Consider the following 25,379-nt stretch of genomic DNA (forward strand, 5'->3'; position numbering starts at 1 on the left):
CCACACCCTCAGATGCCACATAGGGAGATGGAGATAACATGTAGAAATATTCAAGTGGATTTCTTGTCATAACATGTACATGTCCTTTATTATCACAATCAAAGCACATTTCCATTTCATCCTTTTTTTAGATTAGATATTGTTTACCCTCAATTCTTAAATCATTCTTAGCACCTCAATGAACTAGATATGCCCACTTTTGATTTGCTTTTTGCTTGGACTTTCAACAACTTAAATTCTCTCTCTCTCTCTCTCTCTCTCTCTCTCTCTCTCTCTCTCTCTCTCTCTCTCTCTCTCTCTCGTTTTCAAAACTATTAGCTAGATCTATTGTTGCTTGTAGTATGGCAATGGATACAAGTCTATACGCTTCTTAGTCAATGAATCTCAGTCCTATGATGACCTTGTTAAGCTATTGATTTCTAAGGTCTTGTTGAAAGACTTACATGGAAAGTTGAATTTCTAAATTCCCTAAATTAATTCTGACAACTAGAACCCTATTTTAAGTTTTTTCCATTCTTTGGTGACTCTTTTCTCAAACATCAAACTTTAGAAATTGTAATACAATTGCTTCTTACGATATTTTCATGTTTTAGCATCTTTGCCCATAGATTTCATTCCCAACCACAAATCTGTAGGGTTAAATATGCACACATATATTCATGAGTAACTTACCCGAGGTATTTGTGCACCAATATTTGACTAATACAAGAATCTTGAATTCTAAATGGTTAAAAACTCCCAACATGGCTTTTTGGTGTTGAGGTTATGAATTTTCATAAGTAATTCCTAGTTTATCATGGCATAGGCTTATGATATCTTGTGCAATATTCTCAATGTGTAGCCCCTATACTCTCATAGGGAAAGTAGCTATGGTGTGAATCCAACGACATGGTTGCATAGATATATTTTGAAATTTAATGGGCTTGATTCTTATATATACTATAGGCAAGGGTAATTTAACTAAGTTTAGGATGCATATATAGTCATGTTAATTTGAATAGGAAAGCTGGTTCTTGGGCATTCACCTTCAAAATTGATTGGTATGGATGCATATTAATGATTGGCTGATGCCATGATGCATAACCTTTGTGACAATGAATAATAATTCATGCTAGATTAGATCCAAGGAATTCCAAAGATAACCATTAATTAGTCCCTCTTGATGATATTGGGCTCTCATTTTTTAATATTTAATGGTCTGTTATTTCTCTCGGGATACAAAATCATCACTAGTAATTTTGGACTGAGAAATGGGGAATTACGTGAGGTTGAATATGGAATCAAATACATAGAGTATCTACTACCTATTAAACATTTGTGGATACATATTAATTGTTAATACACTGAGGGCTACTGACATGATTCATAGTTCTTATGATGTCAAGGATTATCAAAAGCTAGATCATGAATGATAGTTGGAACTAGCTAACATCGATAACTAACCAAGGTAGTTCTTGGCTTTCTCATAGATGAAGCAATAGATAGCAATAAATGATAGATGGCAAATATTGTACTCATTTTTAGTAGGCTGGACTTTTTGTTATAGATTATCCATATCTTTATGAACAATGAGGAAATAGGTTGATGTTCATGGCTATAGTAATCTCAGGATAGGTCTAACAAGTGTATATCTAGTTGCATATGACATGCTTCTTGTATAAATGTACAGTTCTACCATAGAACATAGAACAAGATTGTCATGTCTAGATATATGTAACAAGTTTTCTATATATATGTATGGATAGTTGAATGCAACTCAATAGAGTTAGACCACAATGTGATATTCTAGTACCAGGGCATGGCATTTAGATACTTACTTTTATTTTAACAGGTGTACACATATTTAGATGGTTATACTTGCATATGGGTCATCTTGTATTTACATAGTCTATTCTAGATGCTAATTAAGAGTAAGCAAATTTCATTTGATGTGAGCATATTTATTACTTTACAAATCCACAGGTCAATCTTTACTATTTATACATATATGTGAAACTATATGCATGGTTAGTGGAGTGTATATTGGTAGGGTAAGCTCAACACTGCAAATATTGATGATGGTCTACTCGGTTAGATGGGTCCACATATCTACACTTAGAATGTCGGTGGTTATTATGACTCTTACATGGATATTGACTTATCACTTATTATATTTAGTTTATTACACTTATCTACAATCAGTATAGTTATAGTGCTAGTCAATTAGTATATCCAATTATGTACTAGTTGACTTAATAGGTCACTTTCCTTTATGTTATATCTTATCTATACTTTGCGTATGTTATATTGTGTGTGAAAGAAGAAGAAGAAACTAGCAAGGAAACATTTTGGCCTCCATCTCTTGTGTTTTTGAGTGAGCTTTCTCTTATGTGTATGGTGTGTATTTGGCGCAACAGCTCAAGCAAGTCCCCCCACCACGTGATTCATGACATGGTATTAGAGTAGCGCTATTGAGGAAGGCTCGATTTGAAAGTTGAAGTGAAGCAAAAGAGGCAAGGATTCGAGCAAGCAAGCAACGGGAAATAAGCTCTCCCATTCTTCCACTCTTTCTCTTGGATAGTGCATGTGAAGGCATCGCAAGCACAACGGAGCAAAAACTGTGAGATTTGTGTACAAGGTTATACACAACAGTTTTAGGGTATATTGCGATTTCAGTTGTGTTGACCAAAAGTGGATACATAGGTTACATATATTGAATTTGTAAGTTCTGAGGTGTTTGCCAAGAGGCAACCACAAGTTTTATTTGCTAAGAAGTTGTAGATTATATGTATTGTTGAGTAGTTGATGAAGAAGACTACTTGATGTATTGTTATGCACTTATTGTGAAAAGGTTAAAGAAGACTTGCTTACTATTTTATATCAATCTTGTGATAATGGCAAAGAATAATGGAAATCCCATATTAATAATATGGACAAGAACAATTACCCATCATGGAAATTTCGTGTGACGAACTTTCTTAGTGGAAAAGGGCTTTATGAGTTTGTTTCAAGTAGAGAAAATGAGCCACAGCTAAGTAACCATGTGATTGTATAAGAATTAAAGGCATAGAAAGAATGGAATGCAAAATAGAAAAATGTGATATATTGGCTATATATAGTCATTGATAATAGTATGCTCGGATATATTAGAAATGCCAAAACTTCACATATAGATTGGATAATTTTCAGAACGTGGTTTCAGTGAATACAAAGGCACGGAAGATTCAACTCAAGCAAGAGTTGAATACTTTGAAGAAAGGAAAGATGTCTAGAAATGAGTATGTTTTGAAAGTGAGAAGCATTATAGATGCTTTAATATATAATGCTTGATGATGAGTTGGTTGGACAAAGTATTCAATTCATGCTTGAGTTGAATTTTCCATGCCCTTGTATTTATTGAAAACATGTTCTCAAAAATTATCCAATCTGTATGTGAAGTTTTTACATGTTTGATATATCTGAGCATAGTATTATCAATTACTATAGATAGCCAATACATGGTAGATCCTTCTCAAGAGGCCATGTTATGGGATGTGCTAGAGTGATAACCAACAAAACAAGTTAAATTAGTAGTTCAGTAAAATGTAGATTTTTTATTAGGCCATCCAAGCAACCATTTCACAAGTTGAAGGGGGCGATGGAGAGTAAAGAGAAGATGTAGATCATCGATATAATCAGAAGGGGGGTTATTCTTCAGCTCCATAGCTCCCCCCAACAAAATCGTCGCTTGCAACAAGAGGGTGCCTTCATCTTCTTCACGCGACCAAAAAAATGGTCCCCTCCCCCCCACCAAATAAAATTTAAGTTAGGGTCCCCAAAAGGGATCCCCAAGGGTCACATCTTTTCCTATTACTAAAGTCCATTTACAACGTCTTGTTTGGTCTTGGACTCCTCGGCACTACGATTCGACTGTCCGACATCCAAATCGACTTCTAAAAATTCTTGGGCGTCTGTCTCAAAGTCCCCCACTACTGAGCATCTCCCAAAGTCTCATCTGGCATGTCGAGAAATTATGAAAATTCCCCAATCGCCGCTGGGTGGGTCTTTAAAGCACTTTTGGGACTTGCCGCTTTAAATCGTACTGATTGTGGCTACCGCCTTTGATGAAGTCTAATTTTTCCTTGAAATTTGGATTTTTTGGCTATTTTTAAGCACTTCTCAGAGTCAGAAATCAGCTGTAAAATAGAAGAGAAGAAGAGAGGAGAAGATGGAGAGCTTCTTCACCACCATCGTCCCTCACCCTCACACACTCACTCCCTCACACTCTCACACTCCCTCTCTCAAAAAAGTTCAAGCAAAGAAGAAGAAGAAGAAGAAGAAGAGAGCCACTTTTGGCCACACTCAAGAATGAGTTTCTCATTCACTTAATAACTTTATATACAAAACCCTAAATCCCTTTTGGGCGGTCATCCCCTTATCCCCTTTTTTACATGGCCGACCGGCCCTTTTTCCCACTATCCTCCTCTCTTTATATCTTCCTTCCTACTGTCCATCTACCTTTACAATTTGCACGGGTGAGAGCCCAATGCTCTTTTACAAAATAAATCATGGTGTGCCTTGTGCTCTTTTACAAAAGCATTGACTTGCGCTTTTTCTTATGCGCCCCTCTCCTTGATTTAGGACTTTTCTGTACTTCTTGTGTTTCCAAATTTTTCTTAGTGCGCATTCATCTTCCATTCCACTTTTTCCTTAGCCTTGTTTTCTGCATTAGATTTTTCGAATTTTTCACCTTGTTCATCTGAGGGCTAACATTACCTCCCTCCTAAAGGAGTGCCAGTCCCATGGCACTCTCCGTTGTAGGTAGCAAGCTTTGGCATGCACCGAAGATGTGGTTGGAAGGGACTGTTGTGGTTTGCCATGGAGGAGTTTCGGTGGTGGTGTAGATGAAGGTGGTTGGTGACACTTTGTTGGCCTGATTGGTTGGCGATAGGGTTGTTGAACTTGGTGATAGGGCTAGTTTTTGTTGGGAGTTGCACTAATGGGTTGGCACATGTGTTGATGTTCTAGGGATTCTGTGGGTGACGATTCTTTGGTGGGCGGATAAGAATTCAGAGCTGAGTGTTGATGAAGAGCTGACGGAACTTTCATTGGAGTCTTCAATACCTAAAATTGAATACCTCTCATATGTGGTCTCTCCTTGGGGGTAGTGCTAGTCTTCTTATCATTCACAATACGTAGTTTGATTAGTTTGGGAGACAGATTGAGCCGAGCCGAGAGTAATGTCCTACTCTTGAGCACCCAAACTGTGTTTAGATTGTGGTGCAAATATTATATGAGTGCACATATATACTTAGATATTACGTAATCAGAAGGCTACTGGTCTGGTTTCTCGTATAGCAATATGTGGATGAAGCAAGGGTTCAATGGGGTAGAAAAAATTGTCAATGTTGAGGAGAAGTACACTTGAAGGCTTCTTGAGACATCATTTGTGATTTTAACAATAGGATGTAGCATAATTGAGCTCATTGATCCCTTAGCTTTTGGTGGTAGCTGGTAGCTACTTGTATTGTTCGAAGAGTATGGTGTTCTTTCCATGGTCTTTCATGCCTTGCTCACCACTATGGATTGCGATGGTACTAAGGTGGTGTGCGAAAAAGAATCGTGCAACTGATTAGAGTGATAGGTCAAGACAAGCTCCCTAGGTTGTTAGAATATCAAGCTCCCGTTACTCTTCAATCAGTCTATCTTTATGTGTGTGACCAATATTAGCTGGATACAACTGTACATGTGTGTGACATTCAATAAGTCGGTGTAGTGAGTGACTTAACCACAATTAGTCTTCGTTAGTCATACCTATGTGTGTAAGTCTCTTTCAGTTCGTATGATGGAAGAATAATGGAAGAAGAACAACAACGAGCTGAGACTCATCTTACGCTCCACTCTATCTATCTCTCTCTCTTGTGACATGGTATCAGAGCTTGAACACCTGAAGCTTGAAGGCTTGGTAGTGGCCATTTGACATCAAGACATCAGATCTGAAGAAAACATCATCAAAGGAGATTGTGCTTATAGTCAATTTTTTAAGAGAAGATATATCTTGCTACAAAAATTGTTTTTGGAAAAACAGCTCGCATTTTTCTCACCTTTTTGAGGTGACCTACAACTTTGCAGAATAAAGTTTTTTCAAATTCCTCACAGATTTTGAGATATTCAGTACAGACCTATGCAGACTGACTATTTACTACAGTAAACATCAGGTGATTCCAAGACGCTAGTGGCTTTCATCCTAACAATGTATATGCCCTTATTATCATGCATTTGAGCATGATATTGGAGTGTTAAACGCTCAGTTTTGGAGCTTATTTGCAGGCTAGAAACAGTGAACTGGTTGCTGTCCTGAATTTGAAAAAAATATACCTACAGGGTTGAAGTATCTGTGATGCTTATTTGCTAGTGACAAATTCTTGGATCATACCACTTGAGTGGTAGATGCTTTTTGGGATATTGTGAGTGCTAAAAGTCCAAAATTTGGATTGATTTGTTGTTGGTTATACCAGGGTGTTGACTGGTTATTGTTTGCAGGAAGGATACCTATCATATTCACTTGACATACATGCAATATATTCTAACCGGTTGGACATGTATCAACTCTTGCATAGAGTGACAACTGAATGAGATATTTTGAGGTCTTAATACTCTTTTTTTAACATAGAAAATACTACTGGTTATAACAGTGGGCTGGCTGTATTTGGTACTGCTACTTGCATATAGTACAAACATTGATACTTGTATGGACATAGTTTATTGTTGGGATGTTTTGCCACTACCATAGAATGTTTTGAACTGATTTGATCTTGATTTATGCTTAGTTGACTATGTTTTTTTCGTTGTTGGAATACATTTTACAGCAAGCAGGTTGTCAGGAAAATTATCCTGAATTACAGGAAACTGTCCTAAATAGCAAAAAATTGGTCCTGAACTATAGGAAAAGAAGTCAGATACTTACAAGTTGTATACATCACTAAATATCTAAGCTGCAACTATGGCAAATGCTCAAGGTACTTACAATATCCCTCAAATTGTGGGAGAAAAGCTGGACAATTTTTTTTTTGTTTTATGGAAGTTCTGTATGAAGAATTTTTTGGTTGGCAGAGATTATTGGAACTTATGTACAGGTGATGAGGCTAAACCTGAAATGCATGAAATGAATCTGATAAATGATTAGAAAAGGGCTCATAAGCTGTGAACTGAGAGAGCATGCAAGGCGTTACATTGGTTTTCCTTATGTACATCAGATGCTATGGTTATACAGATTACTGGATGCAGTTCTCCAAAGGATGCATGGGACATACTCATAACACCATATTGGAAAATATGGGAATTTCCCATAAGTTTGGGACACGTGGTCAAATCTTTGGATTTGTCATAACTTGAACACTATAACTCCAAATCAAGCACTCTATAGCTTAAAAGATTCCATTTTTCAAGCGCTTTCCAATGATAGGTCACATCATAGGGCTTTGAGAAACTTATGGGGATGTTATCTGAGTGCCACCTTTTTAGTATTCAAAAAATGGGAATTAGGAGATTCCCAAACTCACTAATATTGTGTTTCATGAAGAATTATGGAAATGTAAGGTATGCAAGAAAGATTTAGCTGAAGCAACAATTCAATAACATGTCAAGGAATGGCAGAAGCATTCAAGCCTACACTACAAAGATCAAGAACATAGTGGATGAGCTTGCCACCATTGGATCTTCAGTGTTTGAGGATGATATGATTGCATTGACATTGAATGGACTTGGCAAAGAGTATAAAGAATTTGATATGTCTATTTCTATGAGAGCTAAATCCCTTGATTGGGATGAGTTGATTGCTTTGCTGTTGCATGAGGAAGTTAAGCTTGGGCTGAATACAGGTTCTAGTGCATCTCAAAGCAGATACACCATTCTTTACTTTAGCCAGCGTGGTAGAGGAGGCAAAGGCTGTGGCTCTTTTGAAGGTCGAGGAGACACTCAAAATGTCACGTCATGTCGTATCGTGTCGTGCTATATTGGGGGAGGGGAAGAGATGTCATGTTATGTTGGATAAAGGGAAAGGAGAGGGGCACATCACATAGCATTGTGTTGTGTTTGTGGGGGGATGTCGTGTTATGTTAGGGAAAGGGGGAGGAGAGGGTTGCCTCATGTTGTGTTATGGTATGTTTGTGGGGGAGGCATTGAGAGAGAGAGAGAGGCACATCACATCCTCATGTTGTGTTGGGGGAGGAGGGGAGTGCATCGTGTCGCGTCATGTTGTGTTTGGCGGGGGGGAGAGGCACACCTCCCTCCCTTCACAAAACCATGCTCCACCCAACCCCCCCTCCCCCCACTATAGGGCACAACCCCCCCTCAAAAAACCCTGCTCCACCCAACTCCCCATGATATGGCACACCCCCCCACTCCACCCGAACCATGGCATCCCCCTCCCCGCCCCACCCACCCAATCCCCCCACCCACAAACCCTACTCCACCCAAACCCCTCCATGATGTGGCACATCCCCCCCTCAAAAAAACCCCTCCACCTAGCCCACCTCACCTCCCCCCACAACGTGGCACACCCCCCATGACACAACATATCCCCCCCCTCAAAAAATCCTGCTCCATTGCACCTCCCCCATGACATGGCACAACCCCCCTCAAAAAACCCCGTTCCACCCAAGTTCCCCCCCAATGACATGGCACAACCCCCCTCAAAAAACCCCGTTCCACCCAAGTTCCCCCCCAATGACATGGCACATCCCTCCCTTCCCCCCTCACAAAACCCTACTTCACCCAAGCCCCCAATGACATGGCACATCCCTCCCTTCCCCCCTCACAAAACCCTACTCCACCCAAGCCCCCAATGACATAGCACACCCATCCTCTTCAAAAAAACCTTGCTCCACCCACCCCCCCATGACATGGCACACCCCCCATTCCACCTGAACCATGGCACCTCCCTCCCCAAAAACCCCTCATGCCACCCATCCCATTTCCCCCACCCTCCCCTCCATGACATGCCACATCCCTCCTCCACCCTTTAAAAACCCTACTCCACCCACCCCACGTCATCCCCCCCCCCCCAAAAAAAAACCCCACTCCACCCAAGCCCCCCATGACATGACACATCCCCCCCTTAAAAAACCTCGCTCCACCCAAACCCCCTCCCCCCCATGATATGGCACACCCTCCCTCTTTAAAACAACCCCGCTCTAGTCACCCCCCCCCCCCCCCCCCCCCCCCCCTCCCCACAGCATGGCAAATTCCTTGCTCCACCCAAGCTGTGGCACCTCCCTCCCCAAAAAACCCCCACTCCACCCACCCCATCCCCCTATGGAAAATCAAAGTTTGCAGTAAGAAGAATGTGCACAAGAGGGAGAAAAGAGCTCAAAGTATAAGAATGAAATCTTGCTTACTAAGTTGCTTAGAGTACAACTTGGGTACACTCTCTCTTACACTTGATTATGACCCATAGGCTGTTTATATAGCCTCTGCCAAGCTAGGGTTAGGGGTTTCCTCACCCCTTAAGGCCATTCACATACATCTGCCCTCATAGACCCTTGCTTAGGGTGAATTTCCATGCCTATATTCTAACATCCCCCTCAATGCCAAGGTGGCATTGCATCATAAGACATGTTAGTTTCCCCCCCAATCAAATGGGATGCCTTTATAAATCAGGCTACAAGGATATTCATAGGTAGAGGATGTTACAAGACTCAAAAGAGTTGGTCATCTGTGGATTGGGAGGCAAAGTTGGCCTCCAATTCCTTAGGTACTTCTAGAACACAGGGACACTGGTGATATGCCCGATCTTTTTGCATTTATCGCACTTCATTTTGTCATGATATTTCTTCCACCAAATGCTTACAATATGACATTTTTTGTGACAGAAGGAGCACTTAGTAGAAGTAGTATGGACTAACACTTGCTCACGCGAAGTAAATGCTAAAGTCTCTTCACTATGGTTTCTCTTCTCTTCATCCAAGCAAGATTGGATAGTACATGTCAAGGTTGGTTTCGGGATATTAGTTAGGGTAGTCACAAGGGTTGGAAAAACCTTCTTTATAGACTTTAGAAGGATGGCAATGGCATCTTCATCATGAATGGGTGCTTGAACAGAGGCGAGCTGTGCCATAAGCCCCTTTATATGTGAAATAAACTTGCTTAGATCTTCTCCCTGTTTGTACTCCAAGCTGAAAAACTCAATCTTTAGAAAGATCTTGGAGTTCTTCCCTATAGCACCTTAGAGCCTTTGAAGTTCATCCCACTTCTCCTTTGGCAGTGGAGAGTTGGTCAATATGATGAATTAAATATTAATCTAAATGAAGCATGATGATGGCTTGAGCCCTTTCATCATCTTCTACATCAAGGGGATTGGATGGGTCAATAACTTTGGTCCCTTTTATAAAGGGCCAATAGTCTTTTTCCATCATTTTGTATTTTACCAGGACTTGCCAAGGATGGAAGTCTTTTCCATTGAGCTTGTGAATTTGAGGCCTTACATGTGCATAGGCCATAGCCATTATAGGAAGGTCTTACCTATTGCCTTAAGCAATGGGAGTATATAGTCCTTTATAGGTGGCCAAGTACAACCGAATAGTAGAACTAATAGCCTTATAGATTATAACCAACTTTTTAAGTTGTAGAGTTGAAAACAGTTGGAAGTCATACATATGAAATATCTCAAGATAGGATTTAGGAGGTCCTGTTCTTCAAACAACCCTTGATTTAAGCTGTACCAGTTTTCCTAGGTTTCAACAAGGTGAGTTTTGATTGGACTTCAGGCTCTTCCTGATAATGTGGCCTATTAGAGGAGTTCTTGGTGGAGCACGGCTTATCAATCAACTCTATGCTATGGGATGAATTAGAGGAGAGTACAATAACACTCATATCTCTGATTTACCAGCAGCAAACTAATATTGGGATATGGTCTATGTGTTTATAGTTGTACAGATAGTCTTATAGCCAAGTAAAAAGAGGTTAATGACATAAAGCACTTGACAGATTTAATTTTTTGATAACAACACCAAATTGAGTCAATATCTAGCTAGCAACATGATTGTAAAATTCAACATTAGTGCTTACAAGCACTCATCTCAAAGTTTATGCCACTTGAGATATGAAATGTGGGTTGTTTGATGAACTAAGGAGGTATATCAAGGGTAAGAGACTTTGAAATAGAGCTTTCAAATCTTCAAATAACTTTGGAGAAGATCAATCAGTGATTAGAATCACTATTAATGATAGCAATGGTGTGAAAAAATTGAAATATGAAGAAAGCTTGAGGTTTGGCTATGGCTACCAGGAAACATGTAGTTAGGGTTTGCCTCATAGCTGACAATAGAGGGAGAATTTATTCAAACCCTCTTAGAGGGAGATGGCCCACTAGGGGGGCTATGAAAGCCCTATGATGGCTAGGAGGATTGCTCCATCTACAGGTCGCGCTGAGCTCTAGGAGATGTCTCTTGCAGATTTATGCTGTTTTTGTAATTTTTGCAATGCTACCCTCCACAATGCCTTATGGTGCCACTCCAGGTCACCTTGAGCTAAGAAGAGTTCCTTAGAAGAACCCTTGAGCTGAAACCTCCTTCTTTGTTCTCCCCAAGTCCTCCAAGGTCAAGGGGTCAAGGCTTGGCTATGGAGGTAAGAAGGAAAAGATGAAGATGATGAATGCTCATGTGCACTTAGTAAAGCTGAGGATAGAGAAAGATAAAAGGATCAGAGGAGGCTCTGATACCATGTGGAAAATCAAAGATTGTAGCAAGAAGAATGTGCACAAGAGGGAGAAGAGAGCTCAAAGTACAAGAACACAATCTTGCTTACTAAGTTACTTAGAGTACAACTTGGGTACACTCTCTCTTATACTTGATAGTGATCCATAGGCTATTTATATAACCTTTGCCAATCTAGGGTTAGGGTTTCCCCTGCATCTTAAGGCCATTTGTATACATCTGCCCTCATAGACCCTTGCTTAGGGTGGATTCTCATGCCTATATTATAACACCCCCCACAACATGCCACATCCCCTCCCACCCTAAAAAAACCTCGCTCCACCCACCCCACCTCACCCCCCCCATGACACACCACATCCCCCCCACGACATTGCACATCCCCCCTCCCCCATCCAAAACCCCCACTCCACCCACCCCACCCCACCCCCCCACAACATGGAACACTGCCCCCTAAAAAAACCCCGCTCCACCCAAACCCCCTGCCCCTTGTCCATCGAACAGCAAGGCATGCAAGACGAGCTAGGTGCCTTGAGCCCACAAAGAGATGAAGGCCTAAGCTTGAGTACACATGTATTAGAAATTACACCACCTGTAGTGACTAAGGGCAAGTGCAAGGCCCCTCTCGACCCTATTCCACCCCTCTTAATACCCACCACCACAAAGCAGTAATGCCTACTCAAGGCACCTCGACCAATGTAGATTCCAACAATCTCATGGCGGTCTGGGTGTAGTATTTTGTCACAATAAGGAACTAACACATGGGAAGAGTGTGGAAACCGCAATTATTGGGTAGATGCTAAGCTAAGACAGGATCCAAAATGACAAAAAGTGGAAACCTCCATGACTCCCATCCATACAACAATGACACCAACTGTTGTGACTACGATGAGTATGTCAAAGAATTACTGTTGTAGTTAAAGAAAGATAAGGAGAAAAAGAAAATAGCAGTGTGTGGTTGAGTTGGAAGTTGGGAAGGAGTTGGTAGCTATCTTCCAACTGAAGAAGACCAAACAAGTGGCTATGTGCCAAAAGGAAATGTACAAGTGGAGAGAAGAGCTTAGAGCAAAGAAAGGAGAAGACACATGGTGGGAGGCAAGGTTGGCCAAAGAAAAATAGAGCTTCATGAGGATGCAAAAAAACGCTGTGGAGTTGGGAGAGTTATGTAAAGAACTACAAGCAAAAATGGAAAATCTTAGGGATGCCACTACAACACTGGAAACATGTAGACAAGAGCAAACCCTAAGATTACACACAAAAATAAAAAGCTTGAAACAAGAAGCAACCTCGAAGCAGGAGGAGCAACTAAGAGTGAAAAGAGAGATTGAAGATCAAGAGCAAAGGCTAATGGTACTGGCTTAGAGGCAAGGGGAAAGCCTTGAGAAAAAGAAGAAGAGAGCTGAAGGAAAACCACAAAGAGAGAAGATTCAAAACCTTGATGCACCATGTGGCTTAGATAGAAAGAGATAAAGTGCTAGCTAAGAGCAAAGTAGAGGTCGTCCAAGTGGACTTTGAAACCTAGCAACGTGCCTTCCTCAACACCTTGATGGACATCACTTAAAAAGAGGAAGGGGAGGCCATTGATGACATAAAGAAAAAGCTAGGGATTGCATGCAAGGCCCTGGCTTGCACATGCCACCGTAGCCCATGAGAGTCAACTTAATTGTTGAAGAGCAACGAAGATACCTATTGCAAGTAGGCTTGACATCATAGGAAACAGATGCACTAGGGTTTACAGAGGGAGTAGCATAGGGAGACCAGCAAAGGAGAAAGGGATGCTTGAGTTGGGACCTACGACATGCCACATCCCTTTCATCTTTTATATGTCCACAACAAGGAAAACAACACCAAGAATAAGAAATCTACATGCAGCTTTATAAAAACAATTCTCCCACAGTTTTAACTTTAACAAAATCCACCATTTTCTTAATATTTTTCATACAATTCATTGATAGACATGGAAAACATAAAAGAATACTCCACTAATGGAAATATATAACATATGATTCATCTTCAAAGATTCCACTGCTTTCTCTCACAATCTCTCATAGGTAGATACATTGTTTGGCATAGAATTGGTTATCTCTGACTCTCTCTCTCCCTATCTCTCAATAATACATCATATCCTCACTACAATACTCAATAATTTCTAAAAATAACCTCTCTTTGTTCATGAATACCCCTCCCAAGAGGAGTGTCCGATATGAAAGGTCACAACCACTACATTGACTCTTCACAGCTCACTGTTTTCACTTCACTCCAGTCTTCTCTTGAGTCTTCAATAGCTATTTCTTTCACTTCCTTGAGCTCTTTTGAACTTGAATTCACCTCTTTTCAAGGATAGAAAACTTTCCAAAAGTCTTACATACATTCCATAAAACATTTACAGAGGCATACAAAGAACATGATAGAATAGGAACCGAGGCTCTATAGAAGCTCAACAGAGGGCTATAGAAGGTCAATAGAAAACATCAGAACCACATAACTCATACTAAAACCATTCCAAACTATTAAAAACCATTCAATGATCTTTCAAACAACCTCAAACTTCATCAATCATTACTCCATGCTTCATACAGAAGAAAACCAAAACAAAATAGAAGCTAAACGGACTCAAACAGAACCAAGCAGAACCTATCAGAATATCATAGAGCCTCATATCTCTACTACAAAACATTATGAGCTTCCAAAACATAACAAACCTCATCCAAAAAACTCTCAAAAAATTTCAAAACAACTAGATATAATTCAAAATCCATAAAAAATCAACCATTCAGCCCTCAAAAACAACACAAAGTCAACAAAAAAAAAAAAAATCAAGTCATTTCAGCAGTCAACATATCCCCACACTTAATAAGGGAGCTTCCTCGCGACCTAAGAAAAAGGGAATACAAGTTCATCAAAGAGCTCAACTTGACCTTCTTTAGCATCTTTAATAAACCATCTAACCATGATCCCAACTTATAACCTACATCTAGTAAAGAATACAACGAAAGGAAAATCCCTTATCCATTAATATATGTTATAAACAACAACAAATCATGACAAATTTGTAAAGGATATAAGAGGTTTTTGCATCTTTTCTTCTTAAGCTATCCATCCACCATCACCATCACTGCAAATCTCCAAAAATATAGCTCTCAAAAAAATCGAATATTCAATCACCAAGAACTCATTACATAGAAATTAACACAACACAAACACAAAACACCCATTTGAATGACATCTCCAAAAGAGAGATATGTCAGTATGAATCATGAAAGATATATCTAGAGGTATCAGTGAAGATGATCCCTCTTGAAGGCTTGGTGATTACAAAAACGATCCATGGATAAGGATTCATCTATAAAAGTTTTTGGAGGGTTTTGGAAAAATTAAAGGCAACACACTCTCTCTAGCAAGACAAGGTATCTGCTAGGCACACAAAGGGCATGAAAATACAATACATCCAATTTTTGGGAATCAATGTTCACATTTATATTCATGCATAACTTTGGAATAGCCTTTGGATCATTATGTGAATGCATGTGCATATATGCTAGGTACCAAGCAAAGTGAGCCATCAACCTCACTGAAGGATATGTAGATTGTGAATATTGTTGAGCAAAATGGAGATTATTTTGATATACTTGACTAGCAGTCATCCACTCCCCTGGAATTAATGGCCAATGAATTTGCGGTCTAGTAAGAGAATCAGTTGAGTTTCATCCTCTTCTTTTAGGAATCTTTGGATCAAACCTTGTGTTGAGATGACAAGCTCAACACATGCGGACATTAATGATGGATCGCTTGGTTAGATGGGTCCACACATCTACACTTAGCACGTTGGTGGTCATTATGACTCTCACATGGCCACTGACTCATTACTTATTATATTTAGGTTGTTACACCTATTTACAATTGACATAGTTATAGCACAAGTCGACTAGTGTAGTCGGTAATGCATTGTTTGACTTAGTAGGCCACTTTCCTTTATGTTCACTACAACACAATGCCGCCATACATGCGTCCATTACACGTGAAAAGTTACGGGCGCGTGTATGGTCGTTTATACTTACAGCAATATCGGGCGCGTGTATACATGCATGTAACAGTGCGTGTATAATTGCATGTGTGGGCGCGTGTATTTGCGCGTTAAGTCTGTCATAATACACGCTCTTTTACACGCGACACAGAGCCTAACTACAGAAATCCATTTCTTTTCAAAACAAAAAACCATTAAGTTTTAAAAATGTCATTGTGCATTGCAGTGTTTACAAACCATTACAAAATCCCACTACATGCACTTACAACAACGTAATATATTGAAAAATATATCTTCATATGGTTATTGAAAGACAAAGTATACAATAGAAATGTCATGAATTTGGAACAATACAGTGATGGATTGGTTAGGGTTCGATCTCATCTTCAATAAGATCCATCCTTGCCAAACGATCAACATCAATATCCATTTGATCAATTTGTAAGGCTACGATTAAATTTATTCTACTATCGCTATTTTGCCCATTGATAATGGTACCGATGCCTTGATCATTCTCATCATCATCACCATCATCCTCAATGGAAGGGTCATCCTCATGATCATGAGAAATGGCACGCTCATCCTCATTATCATGATCATCTACATTGGCATGTTCGACATCATCTTCTTTGCGGCTTGCCACATCCTCCATATGCTCCATATCAGTGAATGTATTATACATTACTTTGGAACGTGGTGCAATAGGGATGACATACCACCATTTACTGTCATGCACCATTGGCAGATAGATAACCTGCTCAAATACACATAATTCATTAATTAATTAGCATATCAAAAGTCAAGGGGTGCGCGAGCTTAGATATATATGTACATGAAACACATTTGTAAAAAAATGCATACCTGCTCACATTGTTGTGGCAATACGAGCCTATCTTTCTTTGTTTGCCAAAACTTTGTAGAGTCAATAGTTACATAGCCACTTGCATGGCGTTTTATCGTTGCGTTAGGCCCTTTTTCCACCACGTTCATTTGCCATTTGACATCCAAAACATACACAAAGAAGCGGCGAAAGTCAAGTCTGTATATGTCTTGGATTGTGCCACAATAATCATCAATTTTTCCATTGGCTCCCTCAAAGCTACTAATGACACTGCAATCTTGTGTATTCCTCTTTTCATCTATTCTTTGTGTTCGAAAATGCTTGCCTTCACACCATATAGCATTGAACATAGTGCACTGGACCAAAATATAAGCAATATCTATGTAAGCAATTAATGTGAATAAATATGAAAAGCCAATCACTTACAAAGAATGCAAATTTACATTTGTTCTATGTACCTTTAACATGCATCCTCGTGCATACTCCCATTCTTCCGCCGTGATATGCAGCCCCTCATCTCTCTCTGCTCTCTCCATTTCCTCATGCAACCAATCAACATGAATATCATTCGGAAGTGTTGCTAGATGCTTAGGGTACGCCTTACGAGAGCCATGTTGCCTCCGAAAGAGAGCTCTGTCTGCTTGCCTTTTTGTCTTTGCATCCTCGTATCTTGTAACCCATCTGCTCATCACATCACTATTAAGGATGCAAGTGAAATTAAGATCATCAATCAATGTTCTCTCAATTACTTTGCTCTGTCCTTTTCCTTGAGGCACAATAGACGTCATCCTCAAGTCCTCTTCATTGCTCCATAGTCGCGGCAAAGAGCTATCCACCTGATCAAGAAATTCTGATATATATACAAGAGACTCTTGTATCAACCAACCCTCAGCCATGCTTCCTTCGGGCCTTGCACTTTGCCTCACAAAGTCTTTTAAGGTCTTCATGAAGCGCTCTAGGAAGAACATCCAACGGGCATGCACAGTGCCACATAAAGCAATTTCATCCACTAAATGCATAATGAGATGTAGTTGACTTGTGAGAATGGTTCGCGGAAAAGTCTCCTCTACCATACAAACCACCTCCACTGCCATAACACGCGCATCATCCAATGTGGCTGGATCAATTGCTTTGGAACTAACATATCTGAAAAATAAATGCACAGTACGTTATACCTCATGCACATTCATTTTGCAAGGTATAATGAAGGGTGATCTTACATGGGATTTACATACCTCACAAGCTCGCCCATCTTATAAATACATCTTTTCAAACTCCTGTCTGCACAATGGTCGATGCTAGTAGGTAGTATGAACTGCGCACATAAGAGCACATGTATATTTGGGTTAGGGCATTACAAAATTTAATTTCAACCTACAATAATTGGAAAACACTTACTTGGAGCATCTTGTGCCAATCGTGGGACTTCAACCCATGTAGTTGCTCAACCCCTCTTTTCTTAGTGGTTGTAAACGCTCCCTTCAACGATCTCATGCATCCAGTGGGAGTACGCAAAGTGGTGATGGCTTGCTTTACCTGCTTCTCCTCCTTCTTTGATATAATCCAGGGAGCAGGCGGAAGACGAACGTGCCCACCCTCCTCTCGTGGCCAAGCTTGACGCATACGTCCTGCGACCTGCAAGTCCTCCCGTACGCTAACATTGTCTCTTTTACCAATAACATGTTCCCAAATACTAGATCCCACATTCTTGAAGATGTGCATGGGATCAAGAAGATGGTTGATCTTGAGATGGGTCCAATATAGTAGCCGGAAAAAAATGGAGTACCTACACAAGGGATTGCAGACTGTCATCTTTATTCCAACTTTAGAGACTACACAAAACAAGATTGAAAACAATGGAGATGTACCTGTTCATGCCATCTGGAGGAAGAACATTTGAAGACTCCCAAATACGCTTCCAATCTTTTGCACGAAGTGTCTGTGGATGAATGTTCCTCTTACTAGGAGCATATTTAGGGTGATCTGATGGGAGAAATCGATGATGATTATCGAATATGGTCTTACAAAAACCATCAGCATACTCATGTACCAATGAAGGGCCACATATAGGACATGCATGTTTACCCGATGTCCTCAAACCTGTTAAAATAAAAAAAAGTTAGAATAATAAAGTCAATAGTTATAATTGATATAGCTAGTAGTATTAGAGTCGGGAGGTAGTTAGAATTCTTACCAGAACAATCGCTGTATCCTGGAAAGTCATGCATTGTCCACATCAACACTGCTTTTAAGTCGAAGTGTCGAGAGGAGGGAGGCCTACTAATGTCCACTACCGCAACACCTCTCCATAGTTCCTCCAACTCATCAATCAACGGTTCAAGATAAACATCCATATGCTTGACTTTATGTTTCCCTGGAATCAGAAGGGATAACATAAGATGTCCCTTCTTGATCGCCATTGATGGTGGAAGGTTGTAATTCACCAACACAACCGGCCACACGCTGTATGCGGTGCTCTTGAAACCAAACGGATTCACTCCATCCATACCTAGGCCAAGTCTCAAGTTTCTGGGCTCTGTTTTAAAGCTGGGCCACTCATCTTCAATATGCTTCCAAGCAGGAGTGTCTGCAGGAATTCTCCACATGCCATCATCCGATCGATGCGAGGAATGCCATGACATGAGCTCTGCTATGGATTTGCACTTGAACATGTGTTTGATGCGAGGAATTATAGGAAAGTGTCGCAAGACTTTACGAGGTACATCAAAACTCTTCACATCTGTTCTATACCTTGCTTCACCACAAGTGGGACACTGTCGAGCCTCCTTATGCGTCCCACGAAAGAGAATGCAATCATTGACGCATGCATGTATGCGATCATAATCCAATCCTCCAAGAGATGTCACATAGCGCCTCGCTTTGTCTCTTGAGGTGGGTAGTCTATTCCCCTTTGGAAGCATGTTTGATAATAGCCTGCATCCAATATCATCAATTAGCCCATAACCCTAAACCCTATACTGTAAACCAAAAACCACTAACTGAAATTTGCAAGTTACAATGCTTACTTCAATAATGCGTCAAGACTTGCATTGCTCCATCCATAAACTGTTTGTATATTGAGCAGTTCAAGTGAAGCACGTAAAATAGAGAATGTGCACCCTTCAAAAACCGGTGTCGATGAAGCGTTGTAGAGATGCTCTTGTTCCATATCATTGTCGTCCACACCTTTGCGATCATCCCTAAAAAGATTCCGCACCATGTCATCAAACACTTCCTCTTCCACAACTTCGTGGGGTGCAGGGCTATTGTCATCCCTTTCCCACTCATCTCCGACAACAGATCCCGAAGCTCCAGCATCATCTCGTCGACGCTTTGCATGCTCTCGCCGTGCGTATGGCACCATGTTAGGGTGTGGTACTGCATCCTGCTTCAATCACAGTATATATATTACAACGCGCTCCATTAATTTGCACACCATGAGTTATTTTAATACTTTCAATTCACATCTTCTCACCTCTAAACCTGTTTGAATCCATTCTCCATACATCGAGATGTGATTCAATGTAATTCGACGCGCTCGTACAATGCACCCTTGACATCGATTACACGTACACTTGATCCTTTGTGCCAGCCACACGTCGCGATCACGATGACGCATTGTCTCATCCTCACCAGAACTGCTTGAAGAGGATGATGACATGCTATGTCCAAAATAACCAATACAGAAGTAGGATCAGTTTTTAGTGAAATCATACACATCCTATGCACAAAACAATGGATACACAAGAACAATCAGTTTTTAAAAAAAGTATAAACAGGCTCTGTGTCGCGTGTACAGGCGCGTCTAAAATGTATTCTGCTGCGCTTTTACACGCGTGCTTTTCGCGTTTACCTACCGCGCGCGCCGCTTTCTTTCTTTCAAAAGCCCTCTTTCAAAACACTTCTTCTTCTTCTTTCTGCGTCGCTTTCTTTCTTTCAAAAGCCCTCTTTCTCCCTCTTGGACTACCCAAAAGAAGCAAAGGGTGCAGACAACACAGAAAGGGAGAGAGAAGCAAGAATCAACGAACTCACTTTTCAAAGACTTTTCAAAGAGGTTGGTTGTCGTTTGTTTGTTTTGGCAAATCTGTCGCTTTCTTTCTTTCCACCCGTGCTATGTGTACTTGAAAGCGACAGAGGATAGAATTCACACACATTGTATATGTGCTTAACTATTTATTTCTTGACAAACGACATCCGTCAAGATAGAGGAAAGAGAGAAGAAGGAACCCTTGTGTATGTGTTTAGTCATTTCTCCCTTGATGGACAATGTCCGTCAAGATAGAGGAAAGAGTTTTTGTTTTTCATGAATTTCGTCACTAATTCGAAATGAACTTCTTCTTTTGGCTTATGATCTTCTACTAATTCGATGTTTGGTATTGTAAGAGATATGTTTATTTTCTAGAATGGTAGATATATGTTGTAGGTTATATATTGTAGGAGATATATTGAGGAGATATATTGTAGGAGATATGTTTATTTTTTATATGCATGTTTTGCTTGGTTCATTGAGGCGGAATTTCGACGCTTTGCAGATTCTTCATGGATCCAGGCTCTTCCTCCGATCCGTGGGCATACGCCACTTGGATGATGGAGATGATAAACCATTTTGGGCGCCATCCTAATCCAGTGGAGCTGACAGAGTATATGTATGCCCATCCTCCTCCTAGACTCCCAGGTCACACCGCGCCCCCAAGTACACAAGCCTCTCCACTACCGTCTACGCCTGCGAGTCCGGCGAGACGTACCCCTGCGCATACACGCTCACCGAGGAGACACACCCCTGCACGGACACACTCACGCACACCCTCCTCTGTACCGTCACGTGAGGGCTCACGGCCACCATCACGTGCTCCCTCACAGCCACAGTCACGTACACAGTCACGTGCAGCCACCCCTAGTCATGGCTACTCCCGCAGTACAGATGAGAGCCGACGCCGCAGTAGGGAGAGCGGGAGTGGAGGATTATGTGGCGGGTGCTTTGGTGGGGGGGGTAGTAGGGCACGCGGTGAGAGAGGGCATGGAGGGAGGCATGTACGAGGAGACAATGAGGAGTCGGAGGAGGCGAGAGAGGTGGAGGGAGAGATTTTCTACGATGTTACGGATAGGGGTGGGGTAGTCATGGATGCGAGAGGGAAAGAGGTGATGGAGTATATGCGGGGGGTAGTTTCAAACATGTATAGAAACTGTTTTGTAAAATTTAAAGATCAGGATAGCCGGTTAGTTAGGGAGGTCCTAGATAGTGTACATAGTCGGTACCCCAATCCCCCACGAGCGACATTCTCGGATGTATGGGGAAGGACGCGAATAAGGGAGATCTTAAGTAATAAAAGATCTCACCTTAAGAAACTCGCGTACGATGATGGGGTGAATGTAGCTGCGGGTGGCTATCCTTGTGAGAAACCTGCCACTGCCCACAAACGCGAGTGGAAGGAGGCAAAGAAGCGCGCAGAGGGAGGCGTGAAGAGCAGGCAGCATGTGGAGGCACGACGGATCCAGATGGAGACCATTGGATCGTCGCATTTCGGATCTGGCGGCGTCGAGTCGTGGGAGGCAGAGTTCATAAGTAACTTGCCTCTTTATTTGATTGTTTGCCAAATTCATTGATTCTATGATTGTTTTGATCTTACAAACTATCTTGATTATGTTACAGCGACGGGTTATGGGGAGAGGGCCCACAGCCCACGAGACTGGGTATGCTCGCCGCAATAGCAGACGTGACACGTGGGCCATCTTCAGAAACGAGGGACGTATTACGGATGCGCAGTTTGACGCTGCCATGAGACCATATGGTCGACAGGTACTTGAAAACTCTAAATGAATGATTTCGGTTTATTTAATTGCATATATATGTATACTTACATACGGTATATTTCTTGAACAGGCACAAGCTGCTGATGCTCCTACCCCTGATGATCCAGCCGCCACTGCTGATGTTCGTGCCACTGCTCCTGGTGGAGGCGAGCACCACTCATCGGAACATACCGATGCGAGCTCCTCTGATCATGGAGAGAGCACAGGGTCCTCATCATCCTCTGATTAGCTTTCAGAATACTGTAGGATGTGGTTGTACAAAATTTTTTTGTAACTGAAGCCATGGGCTTTTTTGCACCTAGCTCCCTATTTGACTTTGTATATATTTGTTCCTAATTAAAGCCATGGGCTATTTTGACATATGGACTCCCTTGTACACAAATGTATCATGTATTGACAATGTATTGAATCGTGAGTCTTGAGTCATGTATTAAGTTTTAGATAGTAATATTGAATCGTGTATTCATAGAGAGTGAGTCTTGAAATCTAAATCGCTCTTTTTTTATGGTGCAATGCACCAAAAAAAAATCCAGAGAGTGCCTTTGGGTGGCTTGGCTGGATGCTGGAACAGCATCCAGGCACCCAAAAGCACTCTCTGGATTTTTTTTTTCCCTCTGCGATCGCGTGTATAAGCGCGTGTCATCTGTCAAAATCGCATATATTTGCGCGGATAGTCTGGTTAGATTCGCGTGTAAATTTGCAGCAAAACTGCGCAGAACGCGTGTATGGGGTCGTGTATTCGCGCGACTGACTGTCACTTTACACGCGCTTTTACACGCATGTCTCTGGCCGCGATGATACACGCGCTATTATACGGGCCCGACACTTTTTTTCCCAAGTCATTTTGTGCGGCCAGGAGCGCGGGTATGAGCCCGATCCCTTGTAGTGGTTGTATCTTATCTATACTTTGTGTACATTGTAAAGTGTGTGGAAGAAGAAGAAAAAACCAGCAAGAAAACGTTTTGGCCTCCATCTCTCTTCTTGTCTCTTGAGTGAGCTTCTCCTTGTGCATTCTGTGTGTGTTCGGCGCAGCATCTTGAGCAAGTCCCCCCACCATGCGATTCTTGACATGGTATTAGAGCCGTGCCACTGAGAGAGGCTGATTTTGAAGGCTGAAGTGAAGGAGAAGAAGCAACGTTTGAGCAAGCAAGCAACGTATAAGAAGCTCTCCCATTCTTCCACTCTCTCTCTTGGATAGTGCCTATGGAGGCACCAGAAGCAGGGTAGATAAAAAATCTCAAATTGCAGTGAGATTTGGTGTGTGCAAAGAGAAATGTGTATTCTAAAAATAGGTCCTTTAGGGCTTTCTCGCAGTTATTTTGGGCATTTGAGGCCATTTCAAGCCCTGTTTTAGAGCCGCAAGGTTGCGGACAATAGTTTCAGGGTACACTGTGACTTCGGCTGTATTGACAGAAAGTGGGTGCACAGGTTAAAGATTCTAGATCTGTAAGTTCAAAGGTGTTTACCAATGAATAAACACAAGGTTTATCTGCAAGCTGGTTGCAAATTGCATGTATTGTTGAGCAGACAGTGAAAAAGGTTGTCTGGTGTATTGCTGTGCACTACAGGTCGAGGGTTGTAGAAGATTTGCTTGCTGTTTGTTATTAGTTTTGTGATAATGGCAAATAACAGTGGAAACCCCGTCATTGAGAAGCTCGAAAAGAACAACTACCCTTCATGGAAGTTCCGTGTCACGAACTTCCTTATTAGAAAAGGCCTTTATGAGTTTGTTTCAGGTGAAGAAAAGGAGCCGTAGGTGAGTGATCCTCCAACTGCAGAAGAGACAAAGGCACAGAAGGAATGGAATGAAAAAGACAAAAAGGTTATGTATTGGCTGTCTACAGTAATTGGCAATAATATGTTGGGACATATTAGAAATGCAGAGAATTCATATGCAGCTTGGACCATACTTGAAAGTATGTTTTCCATAAATACAAAGGCACGAAAGATTCAACTCAAGCAAGAGTTGAATACATTGAAGAAAGGGAAGATGTCTATCAATGAGTATGCACTGAAGGTAAGGAGCATTGTAGATGCCTTGGCAGCAATTGATGCAATGCCTGATGATGATGATTTGGTGTCATCTACCTTGGGTGGACTTAACAATGAAAAGGCTTGGAAGTCTTTTGTAACTTCCGTATATGTCAGAAAGCCATTTTCAGATTTCGATGAGTTGGTCTCCCTTATGATCACTGAAGAGATTAACATGCAGAGTGAGACATCTAAAAAAAGTGGTGAACAGGTCCAGTTCAAGAAGGGGACGTGGCAGGTTCTCTTCAAGAGGCTGTGGTATAGGACTTGATAGTGACAACCAGGAAAATAGATTGAATCAGCAATTTGGCGATATGCAGGTTTTAGGAGGTCCTGATGCCAGGAGGCATGTTCCATGGTGGATTCCATGAGGTTTTGCGGTGGATTCTGTAAAATTTTATTACCGGGGCTCATACACAAAGTGGATTCTTTGTGCAAAAAGTTGATGGGGATGCCTATCCTTTTCGAGTAGTTTGTTAATTTTATGTATACATGGGTGATTCCATAGTGAGTGATTCCGTAAAATACATATTTAAATTAATAAACGTTTATGAGTTTTGAGTTTGCACTCGTAATAAATTAAGGTTAGGATTAATTTTTAGCCAATTTATTTATATAGTTGAAGACTGCTAGGTATTCACTTTTGTCGGTTTAATTGTATTATTTTTCTAACAATTGTGAATGCTTCAGTTGATGTGTAGAGCGAGCAGCAGTGGCATTGGGAAGCATTGGAGGATAGCCTGTATTCAAATTATCATCAATTTTTTGATGGGCGCGTATCTTAGGCATGATGCCTATATTTTGACGCGCTTATTTATCAAAGTGTTTGATATTTATTTATTATTTTTGTATGCGCATGGGCGCACAATTTAAATACTTGTATTGGACATTGTATTTGGGTACCGCCTGACTTCTTGGGCACCCATTATCTTTAATTCTTTATTGGTACAAAAGCAAACTCAAAAGCTAAAGCGTGCTATTCTGTAAATTGGGCTATTTCTTG

At 41.1% G+C, this 25,379-nt stretch overlaps 1 protein-coding gene across 1 annotated transcript; it reads left to right on the forward strand.

The window, feature by feature from the left end:
• Window positions 1-22,030: 22,030 nt before the first annotated feature.
• On the forward strand, window positions 22,031-22,574 carry LOC148010738 (uncharacterized). Its single transcript, XM_087672177.1, has 3 exons — window positions 22,031-22,120; window positions 22,185-22,331; window positions 22,416-22,574. The coding sequence occupies exons 1-3, from the start codon at window positions 22,031-22,033 to the stop codon at window positions 22,572-22,574; spliced, it is 396 nt and encodes a 131-aa protein (XP_087528303.1).
• Window positions 22,575-25,379: the final 2,805 nt, after the last annotated feature.

Source organism: Lygodium microphyllum, chromosome 29 (genome assembly GCF_053477565.2).
Source record: "Lygodium microphyllum isolate KBCC chromosome 29, Lygodium_microphyllum_v1.1.10, whole genome shotgun sequence".
NCBI lineage: Eukaryota > Viridiplantae > Streptophyta > Polypodiopsida > Schizaeales > Lygodiaceae > Lygodium > Lygodium microphyllum.

Coding starts and splice junctions, on each gene's coding strand:
- LOC148010738 (XM_087672177.1), top strand. CDS start 22,031: ATGGAGACCATTGGATCGTCGCATTTCGGATCTGGCGGCGTCGAGTCG. Junction 22,121..22,184: donor ACTTGCCTCTTTATTTGATT/GTTTGCCAAATT, acceptor ATTATGTTACAG/CGACGGGTTATGGGGAGAGG. Junction 22,332..22,415: donor TGAGACCATATGGTCGACAG/GTACTTGAAAAC, acceptor TTTCTTGAACAG/GCACAAGCTGCTGATGCTCC.